This window comes from Sebastes umbrosus, chromosome 15, assembly GCF_015220745.1.
Source record: "Sebastes umbrosus isolate fSebUmb1 chromosome 15, fSebUmb1.pri, whole genome shotgun sequence".
Lineage (NCBI taxonomy): Eukaryota > Metazoa > Chordata > Actinopteri > Perciformes > Sebastidae > Sebastes > Sebastes umbrosus.
The window spans coordinates 29,737,641-29,754,262 of record NC_051283.1 but is presented as its reverse complement, the minus strand read 5'-3'; the positions used below and the strand labels follow the sequence as shown (position 1 = coordinate 29,754,262).

The 16,622-nt window shown below is 38.9% G+C and overlaps 1 protein-coding gene across 2 annotated transcripts in view; it reads right to left on the bottom strand.

Annotated features, from left to right (window-relative positions):
* The window catches only part of LOC119503688 (F-actin-uncapping protein LRRC16A), a 33,487-nt gene extending 18,987 nt beyond the window's left edge, over positions 1–14,500 (bottom strand). Inside the window, exons 1-3 of one of the 2 annotated variants that reach the window (XM_037795578.1) lie at positions 14,180–14,500; positions 8,425–8,522; positions 3,619–3,669 (exon numbers count right to left, since the gene is read on the bottom strand). In XM_037795578.1, coding sequence (XP_037651506.1) covers positions 3,619–3,669; positions 8,425–8,522; positions 14,180–14,216 — 186 coding nt within the window. In that variant the 5' untranslated portion in view covers positions 14,217–14,500. The remainder of the gene's footprint in view (positions 1–3,618; positions 3,670–8,424; positions 8,523–14,179) is intronic. The other variant, XM_037795577.1, reaches the window with a different exon arrangement.
* Between the last annotated feature and the right edge of the window lie 2,122 nt (positions 14,501–16,622).

The window sequence follows — 16,622 nt, the reverse complement described above, 5'->3', positions numbered from 1 at the left end:
TGTAAAAACACAGACTACAAACAGAACAAATGTTTGGAGCAGCTCACACACATTTTCCTCTGAGTCCAGAGAGAGAAAGCAAAAATAACTAACTTATTAACTCGCTGCCAAGAAAAGTGCAAGTGAAAGGGAGGAAAAAGGGGAGATAAACAAAGACAGGAAGAGAGGAAGAAAGAGAGAGAGAGAGAGAGAGCGAGAGAGAGAGAGAGAGAGAGAGACGGCAAACGGGGGAGTTATTAAAAAGAAAGGGAAAGATGGAGCAAGAATGAATAAAAGATTGTGAGAATTAAAAGAGTCATAATGTGGGTGTGGGATAAAGAAGAGAAACAGAAAGAGACTAAAGAGGAGAGAGAGGAGGGGGTGAATATGAATTTTATCTACAGAAACAGAAAGAGAGAGAGAGAGAGAGGACGAGGGGCATCGAGAGAGAGAGAGAGAGAGAGAGAGAAGGAGTGCCCCCTCCCCTCCTTTCCTTGCCAGCTGTTAAATTCCTCCATTGTCTTTTTTTTCTGCCTCTCTCTGCCGGGACGTTACATACTGAGGAACAAACCACCCTCTGTTTCTCTCTCTCTCAGTTAGAGAAACCGCTGGCCCAGTCTGGAACAACAGATCAGGGGTCAGCTGGCAGAGGCACATTTTATTCTGAGGTTATTTAAGTTTCACGTGTGACTGTTTTTGAACTGTAGTCATTACGTGCAATATCATCATCCAACATTTTTAAATGCACTGAGAGAGGCCTGCAGGATGTGGACTGGCAAAGCATGCAGATGGAGTTCACAGACTTATATTAGAAAATGTAGTCCATTAGAAGTTAATCAATCATTTCTCATTTGTATAAAGAGTTATTTTATTAATATTTACATTCCTTTGACCTCTGACCTCCAGATGTGTGAATGTAAATGGGTTCTATGGGTACCCACGAGTCTCCCCTTTACAGACATGCCCACTTTATGATAATCACATGCAGTATAAATGTGTTATTGTCTCCTTTTCTAAAATCATGTGTTTGAATATTTCTGCATACTGGGGTCCCTAAACAGTCTTTGAATTACATAATTTGGGTTTCACTGTAAAGCTGAGACTCTTGTGGCTCCAATGAACCCAACTGCATTCATGTGTGATGATGTTAGTCCCCATAGGAGACATCTCATTGACCTCACTGTATAAAATGACCTGTGGTGACCTCTAGGATAATCACAGCCTCATGAAACTTTACAGCCACAAACTAGAGACCTAGAGCATTCAGAGGATGGATTGATCAAACTAGAGACCTAGAGCATTCAGAGGATGGATGGATCAGACTAGAGACCTAGAGCATTCAGAGGATGGATGGCTTTCCTAGCTAGATTGACCATAAGGGGGTTTCTGAGCAGTTTACACAACAGAAGAGCTCGCCATCCAATCACGGAAAAATGCAATTCTTGCAGAAATCTCCAAAATGTCAAAAGTGTTTGATCCCAAATCACAGCATGGCTTTTTCTATGGTGTTCCTCAAGGTCGTGGTGTCTTAATGAGGTATTTTGGAGTGATTTTAATAATTCTTATCAATTATGAAGAGGTAAAAAAATTTTAAATATGTATTTTCTTCTTCCAAAATGCTTGTTGATTATCTTGCATTTATTCAGAAAAGCCGTTCACTCTGTAACTAAAGGGGCGGTTATACAGTCATCCAAAAGCAAACTGTTTATACTGCATCGGGTGTCTGGACTCATATAGATCTTTTCTGCCAAGTCACGATCTGTCATGACTTTGTGCTTTGCTCAAAGACACTTCAGCAGGATGTGGGTTTTAAATCTGAGACCTCTCAGACGCCCTGTCCCGAACCCCACTGTCCAACATCCAGTTAGTTTCAGTATGAACAAACTCCCGAGCCCAGTTTCTCTTTGCATCACACTTTCCCACTCATTTATATGTTGTCTGGCCTGATTCACACACTTCACACGAGCCAAGAACCTGAAGGGTTACCAGAGAGGCATTAAAATAGAGGCTGAGAAAAAAGGAAACAGCGTCAGTAATTTAAGAGCTGCTTTTAACCATGAGGTTCACTTCTCTTTTAATAATACAGGACTCTGATGACCCATAATTTCTAAAGCAATTTATGAAGCTTAAAACTAGGAAGTTCACGAGTTCAGGCGGAAGTCTAAAAGGTTTGTAATTAGTTTGCTCTTCTTTAACTTGGGAGAAATGTGTTATCGTCTTACTGTCGCATACGTTTTATGAGTTTCTATTAGGAAGCCAGTCACAGAAAATATTTTATCTTTACTTTTTTTTGACTATTTCAAGCATGTTTTTCTCTCCGTCTCTGTCGCTCGCCCTCCAGGTTGAACTTTTCTTCCTCTAATTGTTTTCCTTTCCCACAGGCTGTGTTCTCACAGCTGCATTGTGGGTAAAACTATCAGATGTCTCCACATGGTGGGACGTAAGAGAGTCACAGAGACATAGAGAGAGAGAGAGACAGGGAAAGAGACACTACAATATTGAGTCAGACAAATAGAGAAAAAGGAAGAAGAAGTAGAGGATTAATAAAGACACAGCACTAATGTGGGTTCATAAAGTGCAATATGAGGAATAAAGGCAGAGATTAGTAAAACACATTGTGAGAAGTTAAAATAGAAAGGAAGTTCAAATGTCACTATTTTTGTGGACGTTATTCAGCATATTCTGTTCATACTGTTCTCTTCAGCCCAGATGTGAACATTAGACTTCTGCAGGAGTCCAGGTCCGTCTGTTAACCTGTCGTTTACCTTGTGAACATCTCAACAAATGCCTGCGTTTTGGTTTGCTTGGAGTCCGCACCAAAGTACTTTACTGCGTTCACAACTGCATAAACAAACCGCACCAGAGTTTAAATGTTGGCCCTGTGAAAGCATTTTAAGTGTCAGTCAGGTGCCTGGACTTGTTGTGGCCTCCATCAATGTAGAACTAAAAACAAGACGAAAAGAAACTAGACTGCAGGGATCAACAATAAGGATTGCCCGCTTGCCCGGCGCAAGTAAAATGCCACATCTGACTAGTAAATCTGGCAACTGTGTAACACCTAGTTTTTTTCAGGAGCTGATGATGGTAGTAGTAGATGGAAGGAGTGAGCGATCTCACTTCCTTATCACCTCTGTTGAGCTCTGTTGAGAGTTGCACATGCACGGCACTGATCGCACACTCGCGAGAAAATGGGTAAAGACAAAGTTTATGAGCTGAAGCACAAGTTAGCATTTCAATTATTCTGGAAAAAGGAGTTTGGTTGGACGGCGTTAGAGGATGTGGGCGAAACACTAGATTCATTTTTGTTAAATCTAGATTCATCATGACAATTAACTTAGTTGATAACCACTAATAAATAATAAGTAAAAATGTACTTCTGGCAAGTAGTTTTCTGAAGTGAAAAACAGAAATATAAACGTTGAACCGTTCTCTGGAGGAACAAGCAGCAGCATGTCTGTCATGATCAAATAACAAACATTCCCAAAGAGGAGAAAGAGGAGAAAAAGAAAGGAAGGGAACGCTAAGGAAGGAGAAGAGAAAGGTATAGTTTAGGAGAAAGAAACTTTCTGGATGGAAAGAATGAAGATGAAGATCAGATGTAGAGAGGGAAGAGAAGATTTACATAAAAGATTTACTAACCTTGGAAGGGACCCGTGCCGTCAGCAGATAGGCTCGATGTGATGCCAGCGCCTGAGGACAGAGACAGAGACACATTAGACATCTTTTTGGGTTCTCATTTTAACATATATCTCAGGGATGCAGTGTGTTGTAAATCCATAAATGAATAAAAACATCTATGCATTTGTACACGAGACTGAAAGGTCAGAAGGTCTCCAAAATAAAACAGCTTCACGTGCAGAGAAGCTGGCAGCGTGGCCTCTGGAGACGTTATAATACCATATATTATCTTTCACCATGTGTTGAACTTCTGTCCTGGCAGACAGTGAGTACACATTATGGCCGCTCGCTCGGTGTGTTTCTAACTGACCAAATTAGTAACCTACTTTCATCACAAGTACGCGAGAGGTGTTGAGTTATGGTTTGAAATGGTGCGAGTGAAATGGTGCTTGTCAGCACATTTTCACTGTAATGAGGGTTTAAGAAAGAGAGGGACGGAGGTAAAGCGAGCAGTAGTCGACAGGAGGCTGAGCCAGCTGTGGTATTTACAGAAACCCTCCAAAGAAGACAGAGGTCACTCCAGGTCACATAGCTCAAGGTCAGAATATGCAACGTCCTCTCTGGACTGACGGGAAAGCAGCACAATCTGCTTTCAGTTTATAAAGTCTGGAAACATCCCGGTGCAGGTGTTTTACAGATGTGACGGCAGGTTGATTCGTGTGAGCGAGCAGGTGAACGAGTCCACGTACTGTTGGCAGACAACATCATAGGAAACAGATGGGTAACAGTGAGAAATCTGGACCGTGACGCACTGCAGAGTTTCTTGATTCAGGCGATGTAATGATAACAACTGTAGGATTCTGAAGGTGCTTTTTAAAGCCTGGAGTTCAGCTTTACTGCTTATCACCAATTTTTGTAAAATATTGGAACCAGAAATATATAATTTCTTGATGAAACAAAGCCATCTTGCCAGTGTAGCACTTGTTCAATAGCTGCAGGGACGGGGGGAATCTGTATAAATGGAGTACAGACAGCATATGAGGCTGCAGGTTTGACTCTGAATCTACTATCAGCTGATAATAAAACAGCAGGCAGTGGAAATCCTCTGGTAATACCTTTGAGGAAAAATGTAATAAAGTGAACTAGAGACTAGTAAATACGTCTGTATGCAACTTGTAAAACTTTACTGACAACACAAGTCCTTACTAGCCGTGTGAAATACACTGCATGTGTTCACTAATCTTTATAGTTTACCACAGACAAGTGGTATTTTGTTTGTTTGCCTCGAAAGCATTAGAGATGAAACCATTAGAGGCTTTATTGTTTAGTCCATGTAGGATGTTAATAATGAACCGTTAACTGACATTAAGAATATTTACTGATTAATGCGGTAACTAAAAGAAATATAAAAAAATATTTTAAATGTCAAGCAAAACTCAGAGGAGCGGCTTGTCACTTAAAAGGAGGATAGCTGGTCCACCTTAACAGCCCACCTTAAGAGAGTCTGAGTTGTAAGAAACAGGAGCTTGGCTCGGGTCTTGAGGAGCTGTAGCATTTATTCACTGACAAATAAACTGTACACAGAATGCACTGCTACGTTCACAGCTACAACGACAACCCCACACTCACCACCACCGCCACACACACACAAGGTCTGTCGGACACTTGCGAACATTATGCCGAGCTGACAGACCGTATGTGTGTGTGACAACGGTGAAGCACAAAGCCACCAGCAACGCTACATCTGTGTTTTTGATTTACATTCGTACTAGTCATCTAAGTTAGCCTGTATTGCTACAGTAGCTAGCACACACATAATGACAACAATTAAGCTTGAGAGGCTGTAACATTCGCTATCACTGTCTCTTTTACACCTTCATAAGGATTATTTCATCAGATTAATGTCTTCACAGAGATATTGGAGGCCGAACTGAAAGTTTTCACACTTTGCACCAATGTGCGTTCACACGCTACACAGCGGTGCAATGACGCTTCCTTCTTTTATAGTTTCCTTGGGTTTAGGTGTGTACCCAAAACATTTCTGATGGTTACAAACCTGCAATTTTGAGACTCTTGTAATGTGTGACTTTTCTCTTCCTCTGCAGCTTAAAGTGATTCATCACTTGCTTTAACATTCAGGTGTGGTGGTTGCCGCTTGGATCAGATTGAGGCTAATAACTGATAGCAAAAAGGGGTTAAATTCTCCTAACTAAATCCTTACTCCTCATATTGTCTTGTTTTTCAAACTTTGAAGAGGTGTTAGCTGAGCTCACTCTGGTGTTTGGCTTAGGGGCAGATTGCCTTCCTCTGATAGATTTACTGGTTTCTGTTTCTTGTGACGTCGTTCAGGAAACAATCTGTTCTTACTTTTCTTTTAACAAATGAAAACAAATCTGCCCGACACATCACCATGAAACATTTAGTGTGTTTTGCCTCATTTTAAGAAAGCATGGCATCACTTTTTAATCTGCTGGTCTACAGCTGAGGAATGTGGTGTGTGTACGCCCCAGTGTGTGTGTGTGTGTGTGTGTGTGTGTGTGTGTGTGTGTCCCAACACCCTGTGGCTGTGAGTGGGTTGCTTCAGTCAAGTCCTGACAGGAGTTGCAGTCTCGTTCTGCAGAGCCGTGGTATGTGGTCAGAGGAAAAGAAATGTGAAACGTATGAAATAAAGATGTGTTTCATTGCACTTCCTGGTTGACGGGATGGTCGGGTGTAAGAAGAAGGTGTCAGGTTGAATTCAGAACATCTGTAAGTCTTTTAAAGTAAGCTGAGGGCAAATGAGTTCACCTGTACCTGCAGCTACATGAAACCAGATACTAAGCTGCCACATCCCAACATCCGACTCTTTCTTAACTTTGTGCCTCTGCAACTCATAGAAGAATAATATAGACAATTATTCACTCAATTATATCTGCAACGTTGTCTCGAAATTTAACCCCGAGACCCACAGTAGACCCGTTTTAGTCTTTAGGGGGAGATAGCAGGTCAGCAGTAGATGTCACATAGAAGTGGTGTACATCATCTGGAAGCTGAGAACCTGAACATTAATTTGAGATGCTGCTCAGCACTGTCAAGTTGTTCTAGTCATAAATCAGAAATAAACATTAATTAATTAGTTAATTAATTATTTAAAATGAAATGTAAAAGTGTATAAGAGTTTAGAATATAACTATAGATATAACTATATGATGGTCATCCCCATGCTCTATTATGTCCCATAAGTTGTTGAAGCAATTTTTGGATTGATACCATTTGTGACACAGATTTGGTGCTAAATTTAACCATTTTTTATCACTGGAGAATTGATATAAATGATCAGACACCTTGAGGAACACCATAGAAAAAGCCATGCTGTGATTTGGGATCAAAAACGTTTGAAATTTGGGAGATTTTCTGCAAGAATTGCACTTTTCGGCGATTGGATGGCGAGCACTTCTGTTGTGTAAACTGCTCAGAAACCCCCTTATTGTCAATCTAGCTAGGAAAGCCATCCATCCTCTGAAAGCTCTAGGTCTCTAGTCTGATCCATCCATCCTCTGAATGCTCTAGGTCTCTAGTTTGTGGCTGTAAAGTTTCATGAGGCTGTGATTATCCTAGAGGTCACCAGGTATAGGTTCTGAAATCTTGTGAGGAGGAAGCCAGTGAAAATGCTTATAAACTTTGTATCTGTATACAGCTGCAGAGGAAAACAAGGAAGCACTAGTGTGACATTCACAGACAGACACTGACCATCAGATCATGACTCACAGCAGCAGCAGCAGCTCCTCTCAGACTGAGCTACTGTCGCCGCAGTCATTCAAAGTATTTAACAACCACGTGCAGACTTCCTGCGGCTCGACCAAAAACTCAGCGCTTAGCTCGACAGAAATCACAGACAGAATAAAGAGTCTGAGAGTCACAAACACCCTGAAATGATTCTTTGTCATATCAGAATTCAGTAGCTGTCCCAATAACAATTAAAAGACCTGTATAGTATATTGTTTTCATGGTATTCATGTGTGCAGGGAGCCAACAGGAAGTCAGCAACACTGATGCTGAAGCTCTATGGGCCCCAAAACACACAAGGCTTTAAGGCCATTTTCAGACCAACAGCAGCAACGTGTCAACATTTCAATGAGACAGTCACAGGTGGTTCCAGGTCACATACATGCAAGCACAGGTACCAGGTAGAATACCTTGTAGTATATTCTGTTCTGTAGTGTCTTGGCGTCTGATTAACCTTCACTTCCTGGTTCATATTTTATCTTCTCACCTGTACTACCTGCAGCAACACGCCCACACTAATACAGACTCTTGGATTTTTTTCCCCTTTGAGGAGCAATAAAATGATTCATTCATTCATTCATGCAATAAATCAAGAAGCAGGACAGCCATTGTTCATGGCTAAGAACTAAAGCTGGGTATCAGTTAGGGCTGCTTGACTATGGCAAAAATCATAATCACGATTATATTTGGTCAATATTGAGATCACGATTATTTAACACGATCACTCCTTGACTTTGGAGACATCATGAAATTTAGAAAGAACATTTTGTAGGCTACAGTTTAAAAGTTAAATGCATCTATCTGGTGCACTTTGTGAGCAAAATTAAGAGGCTAGATCTGTGACTTTGTGCTGTGTGACACGGCAAAGAAGTCACACCCACAAAGCATGCTAAACGAGACTGGGTCCGTGTTTCAAGACGGGTCAGGTTGGTTCGCCGACATCACCACACTGAGGACCCCGGTTGACAGTTGAGCATTTAAGGACTGAAAACTAAACAGTACAGACAGAAATTCAAACAGTATTTGCAGTATTTAGAAAAACCCTGAACAGCTGTCACTTACCAGCACTCTGTTCTCCACCTTGTCACCTTTGACCTCCAGCTGGACTTTGCGCCTCAGGGTCAGCTTCACCCTCCGGCCCACCGCCTCCCGCACGCTCTCTACAACACACAGGAGGGTCGGGAACAAGGTTACACGACACCTGACAATTAAAGCAGCTGGATGGGTCACATTACAACATTATTACACAATGAGAACAGGAGCTTCAGATGGGAGAATTGATCGCCTGGAGCCCCATTTCAGTGCCGTTTAGCGTTCCTGCCTGCAGCGCTCGGCTCGCTGTACCAGAAATAGAACCGGTCGCCACACCTCTTATGCTAACCAAGGGGTACATTAAAGTGGAGATGATGTCGTGTTTCCCATTCCCATGTTTACGATCAATGTGAGTCTATATAAACAACCAACTTTTGCAGTATTCAGTTTCATCGGTGGAATTATTAGTTGACAACTTGTTGCTCTCTGGAGGTGACAGTAGGTCGGTCTACAATCAATCATTTCTTCTAAATTTAAGTTGCGCTCCTTGCCCGAACGACGCATTCCTCATTTCCAAACATTTCTTTAACATGGTGGTGAATACTGACGATAACAGACAAAGATATCAGACCCTAGTTGACAAATACTGGAAATTTTCTTTTGATTGGTGACGTTTATTTTATTAAAGGCCACACTAAAAGACGCAATTAACAACATTCCCGCTTACTGTTAAACATGATTATTTGGAGTATTTCCAAAAAATGCATTGGCTCCCATTTGGGAAATACATGCTACCCTGATTTCTTTCTTCCATACTTTTATACTAAACAACATGCAATGATGGACTCAAAGCTCCTGGAGCTTCCTCTAACCTGAACTGCAAGAGCCCGTAAGGTCTTGGTTATAGGTTTCCACTGTGTTTTACAGGCCATAACATTTCAGATGTACGTCACTGAAAAGGAAACGCCACATTTTTATGAGCTGTTTTGTAGACGACCTTCTACCGTACGCTCACTTTAATTAAGTACCATCAGTCAGTAAAGAGAGGCTTTTTGTTTTCCTGTTCCTCAAGTGTTAGATGTGTCTTCTTTTGATATTGAACATTTTTTAATAATTTGAATAGTGGTGTTATTTGCTCACAGCATGTTCTCCATCGGACCTCCACGATGGAGCCAGCTGTGGTTCCTCAGTGGTCTGACATAGCCTCTATATTATAGTCTAAATGTAGTGTGAAAAGTATAGTCTACTGTCCATAGTGCGTCTTGCATTTTACAACCTCTTGTTTTGGGAGGGAGATCCTTCCATTTCCATTTCAAGCAACAATATCAAACATTTTTCTGCCTAAATAGATTTGAATCTTCCTGCATTCATTTGACTCCGTCTTTACTCTGCACAAAAAGTCTGGTTGATTTATGGTGAAGCTGGTTTTTCACCACTTGAGCAATGGTGGGAAAATCCAGTGACAGATGGAAAAGAGGGGGGAGGGTGAAGATTAAGTAACAGACAGAGAGAAGGAGAGCATGAGAGGGAGAGGAGGTAAAGAGAGAGGGACAGAAAACGAGGACATTGAGATAAAGGAGATGGTAAAGAGGGGGTAGAATATAGAAACAGAAACTACATGGTAAAGGGAGAGTATTAAGGAGTATGAGAGCCTGCGCCCGCCCTCCATGACATCATCCTCTCTGCGCCCAGACACATGATGAGGTCATGAGGAGGATGAAAACATTAGAGCAGGAAGCAGCGTGCTGGCTGATCAGAAACACATGGACGTCTCCCTCCGTCCAACCAGCTCATATGAAAACAAGGAGTAGTTCCCAGCCCGCTAATCGCTTCACAGTAATAACCAGCGACATGTTTAATAATATAAATGTCTGGCTGACTGCTCCGACACTTCAACAGCATTACAATCCCGCAGTGATCTTTTCCATTTGCTATAACGGAGGGAAATATTCAAGGCTGCATCCTTACACCAACTACTACTGTTGTAAAGTAGTGCTGAAACAATCACTTTAGTAAATGTTTAAGTCATTAATTTAGCAAAAATGCATTAACATTTGCTCATTTACGATTCTCAATTTTGAGGATTTGTTGCTTTTCTCTCCTTTATATCGATGTAAACTATATATATTTGATGTTTGGACTGTTAGTCAACGAATTCAGGACGATGGATTTTAGACTTGGACTTAGGGCTGGACGATTTTTAACAAATATCTAATTGCGATTATTTTGACTGATACTGCAGTAGCCCTGTGATTTGCAATATTAGAGGGAATGATAACTTTTACATCATTGTTCTTATTTTCTAGGGCTGTCCTTCACCAAAACAAATCTTAGTCAACTAAAGATTGGCCCACACTAGAAGATTTTTCCGATCTTAACAGATGTGTAAAATGTGAGAGAGCCCACACGTAACGACATGATATGTTCAATTTAAGAGTTTAGTTCCTATAGTGCGTGGAGAACAACGAGTTGCACAACGTGCGTCCGCTCTCTTCCCAGCGGCTAAATTATGAATCCTGCTATGGCGAAGGCATGATCCACCCTACTCTGCCTCTGTGGATCATGCCTTCGCCATAGCAGGATTCATAATAGAGAAGAAGAAGAAGAAACCTTTATTTGTCATAGAACATACAGGTACATACATGAAATTTGACCTCTGCATTTAACCCATCCTAAGTCATTTTAGGATGGGTGGGCTGCTGTAGCACCCTGGGAGGAACTTGGGTTTTTGTAGTGTCTCGCTCAAGGACACTTCAACATGCCTTAGGAGTCGGGAATCGAACCGCCAACCTTGTGGTTAGAGGACGACCCGCTGTACCCACTGAGCTACAGCCGCGCTGGCGAGCTGCAACAACATTTTACAGCCAGACTGACGTGTGTTGTCTCCATAACAACTAACAGCAATTAGCATTTTCTTTTGTACTAGTGAAATGACCACGGAAAACAGTTCAATGTCTGTTCTACTCCTATTCTATTTCTACGGTCTGGCCCTTTTTTTTAGTATTTCACCACTCTGCCAAAGGACAGATTCAAAGGCCCCCCCCCACCCTCCACTCCTTTCTGACCATCCTCCAACACTTTTCATTTCACTCTGTCCATAAATAAAGGCCGGCCTTGATAACTTCTTCCTTTAGCTTCCAAATGCTGCGAATGAGCAGCGTCAGGTCAGTCTGTCCTTTTAAAACCAACAGCAGGAGCTGGCAACAAAAAGCCCCATTCATCAGCCAGTCCACTGACATACAGTGTGAGACTGGACCGCAGTCAGACACCATAACAGAGAGCACGGGGCTGTGAGTCAGCCTCGCCACCCAGCACCGGCTTCACTTTTTCATTCATAATGACAGTCCAGAGTTCAGAGTCGATGTGAACGCAGCAGTCCTGGCATCTTTACTTTAGCTTTAAGGAAGTTTTTAAGGCACTTCACATCTACTGTCATTACTTACGAGGGAAATTGATTTTTAAAGCCAGAATCGATATATTTGTGTCATCTGAGTCTATGTGGAGGTAGAAGGAAGTTACAGCTTTTATTGTTGTAGTCTGAGTAACGTGACGTCATATCTGTTCCGTATCCGTCAACCAAAACAAACCGCAGCGAGCCGAAACGATGAAGTATAAAGCGTTGGAGGGTCAGCGTGGATACGACCTGCACTCTCACATGTTAAATCCAGTGTGGTAAACACTACACATCCAGTGAAGGATGGAAACACTTTGGGTTTCACACATTGACAGGAAAACCAGAGCTAGACATCACGGCTAAAGCTGCATGCTAACTCCGTCACGGACAGGAAACGTTATCGTATTGCGGTCAACGCGTGGTCGAGCCGGCCGTCACTCTCATCTCCGTGGTCAATTCAGCCGACGCTACAACTGTAGAGCACCCATATACTGACATTTATGTTAAATGCATTCGAACGGCCCCGATGGAGCTGACCATGGATGGATAAAGAGAACGGAGCTGACGGGAGAGCTAGAGACCACCTTGGAGAAGTTAGAGGAAGTAGACACGTGGGACTACGTCCGGTTTTCAAAATGAGGTTTTAACAAAGGGAGCTGTATATACAAAACACATCTATGGAAATAAGATTGGTTGGATTATATTCACCAGATGTATAAAACATTACATGTCCCTTATAAATGAAAAATAAAATGTGAGGGAAATGTCTTTATTCATTGATTTTTGGGTTGCTGGAAAAAAATTAATAAATCATTTGTTGACAATGACTGATATATTTGTCTTCTCTGATTACATACATGCTGAAAATCAAACATTTCAATGTATTAATTTAGATATTTTCCACAGTTAAAGTCCCTAGAAGTCAACTTTTTCCCATGGTCTAGTGTTAAAAAAGTTAACAATAAATCACAATACTTGTAGAATCGGCAGCCAAGTATTGTGATGATATTGAATGGGGAGATAGGTGTATCGTCCCAGCCTTAATACTGTTGTTATTTGTACAGTTTGGTCCATTAAATATCAAGACATTAGCCTTAAAATACCACTTTCAAGTCCAAATCTATCCCCTGCAAAGGACAATGTAGGTCAAATAGCCTAAAACAGCACAGATCTCCAGCTCACTGTGCCTTCATGTTTAACTTTTAACAGTTTAGGCTACTTTCTCCAGTAAACTGCAGTGATTTACAGTGTTGTTCTCCTCTCTCTCTCTCTTCCTGACTCTCAGTCATCCAGGCAGTCTGTGTTGATAATATCTCACAATCCAAAGGAATTTCACAGGACACACCCCTCTCTCTCCCAAAGCTTTCCCTCTCCCCCACTGCAGATAAGGAAGTAGAAACTCTCAGGTACAGCCAGCCGAGCCCTCAAGGCAGGAAAAATACACTTCTTTTACTGAAACACAAGCAACAAATATACAGAGAGAAATATGATTGATAACAGGAGCAATCAGCAGTATGCTCCCTTTATAGTCAGCATAGTGTGTCTACTAGTTTATGCACTAATATACATATTTTATTCTACTTTATAGTAGTTTTTCTGTGGTATCATATTAGAATTACTATAATATTCCCATCTTGTTTAATTACTGTGATACATGATGACTTTATGACATTTAAACCTCCAATGTGCACACTTTAAAAAAGTCAATAAATGTACTTTTAGCCCCTAAATCATGCATTATATTCCTAATAGTGAGTTTGTGATGGTGCTTTTAAAGTATTAACATAATATTTATTGTACTTTATAGTAGTTTTTACATTCTGTGGTATCATATTAGAATTACTATAATATTCCCATCTTGTTTAATTAGTGATATATGATGACTTTATGACATTTTAACCTCCAATGTGCTTACAATATTCCTTTAAATGTACTTGTAGCTCCTAAATCATGCATTATATTCCTAATAGTGAGTTTGTGATGGTGCTTTTAAAGTATTAACATAATATTTATTGTACTTTATAGTAGTTTTTACATTCTGTGGTATCATATTAGAATTACTATAATATTCCCATCTTGTTTAATTAGTGATATATGATGACTTTATGACATTTTAACCTCCAATGTGCTTACAATATTCCTTTAAATGTACTTGTAGCTCCTAAATCATGCATTATATTCCTAATAGTGAGTTTGTGATAGTTTAATGGTGCTTTTAAAGTATTAACATAATACTATGACATCCCTAATGTGAGTTATTAATGAGTTTATGTGGAGTTTTCAGTGATTTCATACATAAACTTAAACTAACTTAGTATAAAGGCAGCCTAGTTGAAAGCAACAACTCCAGTTATCTGACGTTAAATCGACGGTAACTTAACGGTAACTTACCGGACAGTTCGTTGGGGATATCCGTTTTTTCCTCCATTTCCTCAGCCGAGGTAAACACCGAGGAGAAAAGGTAAAGGTGTAGTCCTGTTGTTCTTCAGCTGGTCACCTGTCGACACCCTTCCTCAGCTAACTGTTCCTGTCTGCATCCATTCCCACGTTACACACGTTACTCCTGCGTTACTTCTGCGTTACAGTAACGGATGGAAGATGTGACAGGATGGAGGGGACAAACTTTGGTTTCGGTGTGAGACATAAAAAGGTCCAAAAGTGAAGACCAGTCGGTGAGAGTCTGACAACAAATCAGGGAGGCACATTTCTTCAGTCTGTCTCCAGTGATCCCTCCTCTCCCTCAGCTGGACTGGGAATAAAGTTTATACTGATAATAAATGTGAGAGGCGCGACACCTGGTGGTCGTTTACCTGTACAGCAGCTCACTGTGATTAATGATTAAGACAAAGAACATGCTGTAGCATAATCCTCATATTTAAAAAAAAAAAAGAAATAGAATAAATAATAATAATAATAATTATAATAATGAAAATAATAATAATAATAATAATAATAATAATAAAACATAAATAAAAGCATGGAGAAACAGCCAAATAATATTAATAATAGGAATAATAGGAATAATAATAATAATAATAATAATAATAATAATAATAATAAATAAATAAATAAATGAAATAAAAACGGCAAAACAAACAGAGAAGTAGAAGTTACTTGTACTTTACTTGAGTATTCAAATTTTATGCACCTTTATACTTTTACTTTACTAAATTTAAAAGGAAAAATATTGCACTTTTTTTTCATTATTTATTGACTCAATTAAACCATACATGTACTTAACGATACAAAATCATTATATGTAAGAAAAAATAAATAATAATAATAATAATAATAATAATAATAATAACAATAATAATAATAACAATAATAAAAAAATTATAAATAAACAGAAAAAATAACAATAACATTGATAATAATAATAAATAAAAAAATAAAAAAATAAAAAAATAAATAAATGAAATAAAAGCAAGCAATCAATGGGAAATATTGCACAACAATATCAATGATTAAGACTAAGAATATGCTGTAACATAATCATTAAAAGTAACAACAATAATAAATAAATAACTAAATAACTAACTAACTAAATAAATAAAAGCAAGGAGAAACAGCCAAACAAACAGGCACAATGGTAATAATAATGATCATAATATATATAAATAAATAAATAAAATAAAATAAAAGCAAGGGGAAACAGCCAAACAAACAGACAAGTACACGTTACTTGTACTTTACTTGAGTATTCAAGTTGTATGCACCTTTATACTTTTACTTTACTAAATTTCAATGGGAAATATTGCACAACAATATCAATGATTAAGACTAAGAATATGCTGTAACATAATCATCATAAGAAAAAATAATAAAAATAATAATAATAATAATATAGCAATAGTAATAGTAATAATAATAATAATAATAATAATAATATAGCAATAGTAATAGTAATAATAATAATAATAATAATAATAATAATAATAATAGTAATTATTATTATTATTATTATTATTATGATAATAAATAAATCAAACCAAGGAGAAACAGCCAAACAAACAGAAAAAGATTATAAATATAATAATGATAATAATGATATTAATAATAAATAAATAAATAAATAAATAAAAGCAAGGAGGAACAGCCAAACAAACAAGCACAATGGTAATAATAATATAAATACATAAATAAATAAATAAATACAATAAAATAAAAGCAAGGGTAAACAGCCAAACAAACAGCCAAATGAACGTTACTTGTACTTCACTTGAGTATTCAAGTTGTATGCACCTTTACATTTTTACTTTACTAAATTTCAATGGGAAATATTGCACTTTTCTTTTTGTTTTACTTTTTAATTAATGACTCAATTAAATCATACATGTACTTTGTTCTCAACGGGGGTTTTCTAGGGGGCGTCTTACAGTGCTCTACCCTTCTATTAAAGTTACATTTCACACTGATACCTCATCAAACTCTTTGTGCTACAGATTTGTAGCCATATACTTTATACATTTATTTGCTTTTGTATAATATTTTACCTGAGAAGAAACAGAAAGACAGCTTTTTGTTATACTCATCCAAACCTGTGGAATAACCTGCTCATAGATATCTGTCTCTACAGCTTCATTAGACACCTTTTTAATCTAAAGTCTCTAATAATTTGTGTTAATCTAATTCAAACACTAGATGGAGCCACATAGCCAGCTGTGAATTTACCAACACTCATAGTCAACCAGCTGCTGGATTTAGTCCTGAATCAAACATGTCTTACTGAATATGTTGACCCAGCACACTGTATGTATATCATATACAAACAGGTTATGTATTCACTGGTCATCTCAAAACTTACGTGCCTTTATGGAGGGAAATAATGTCC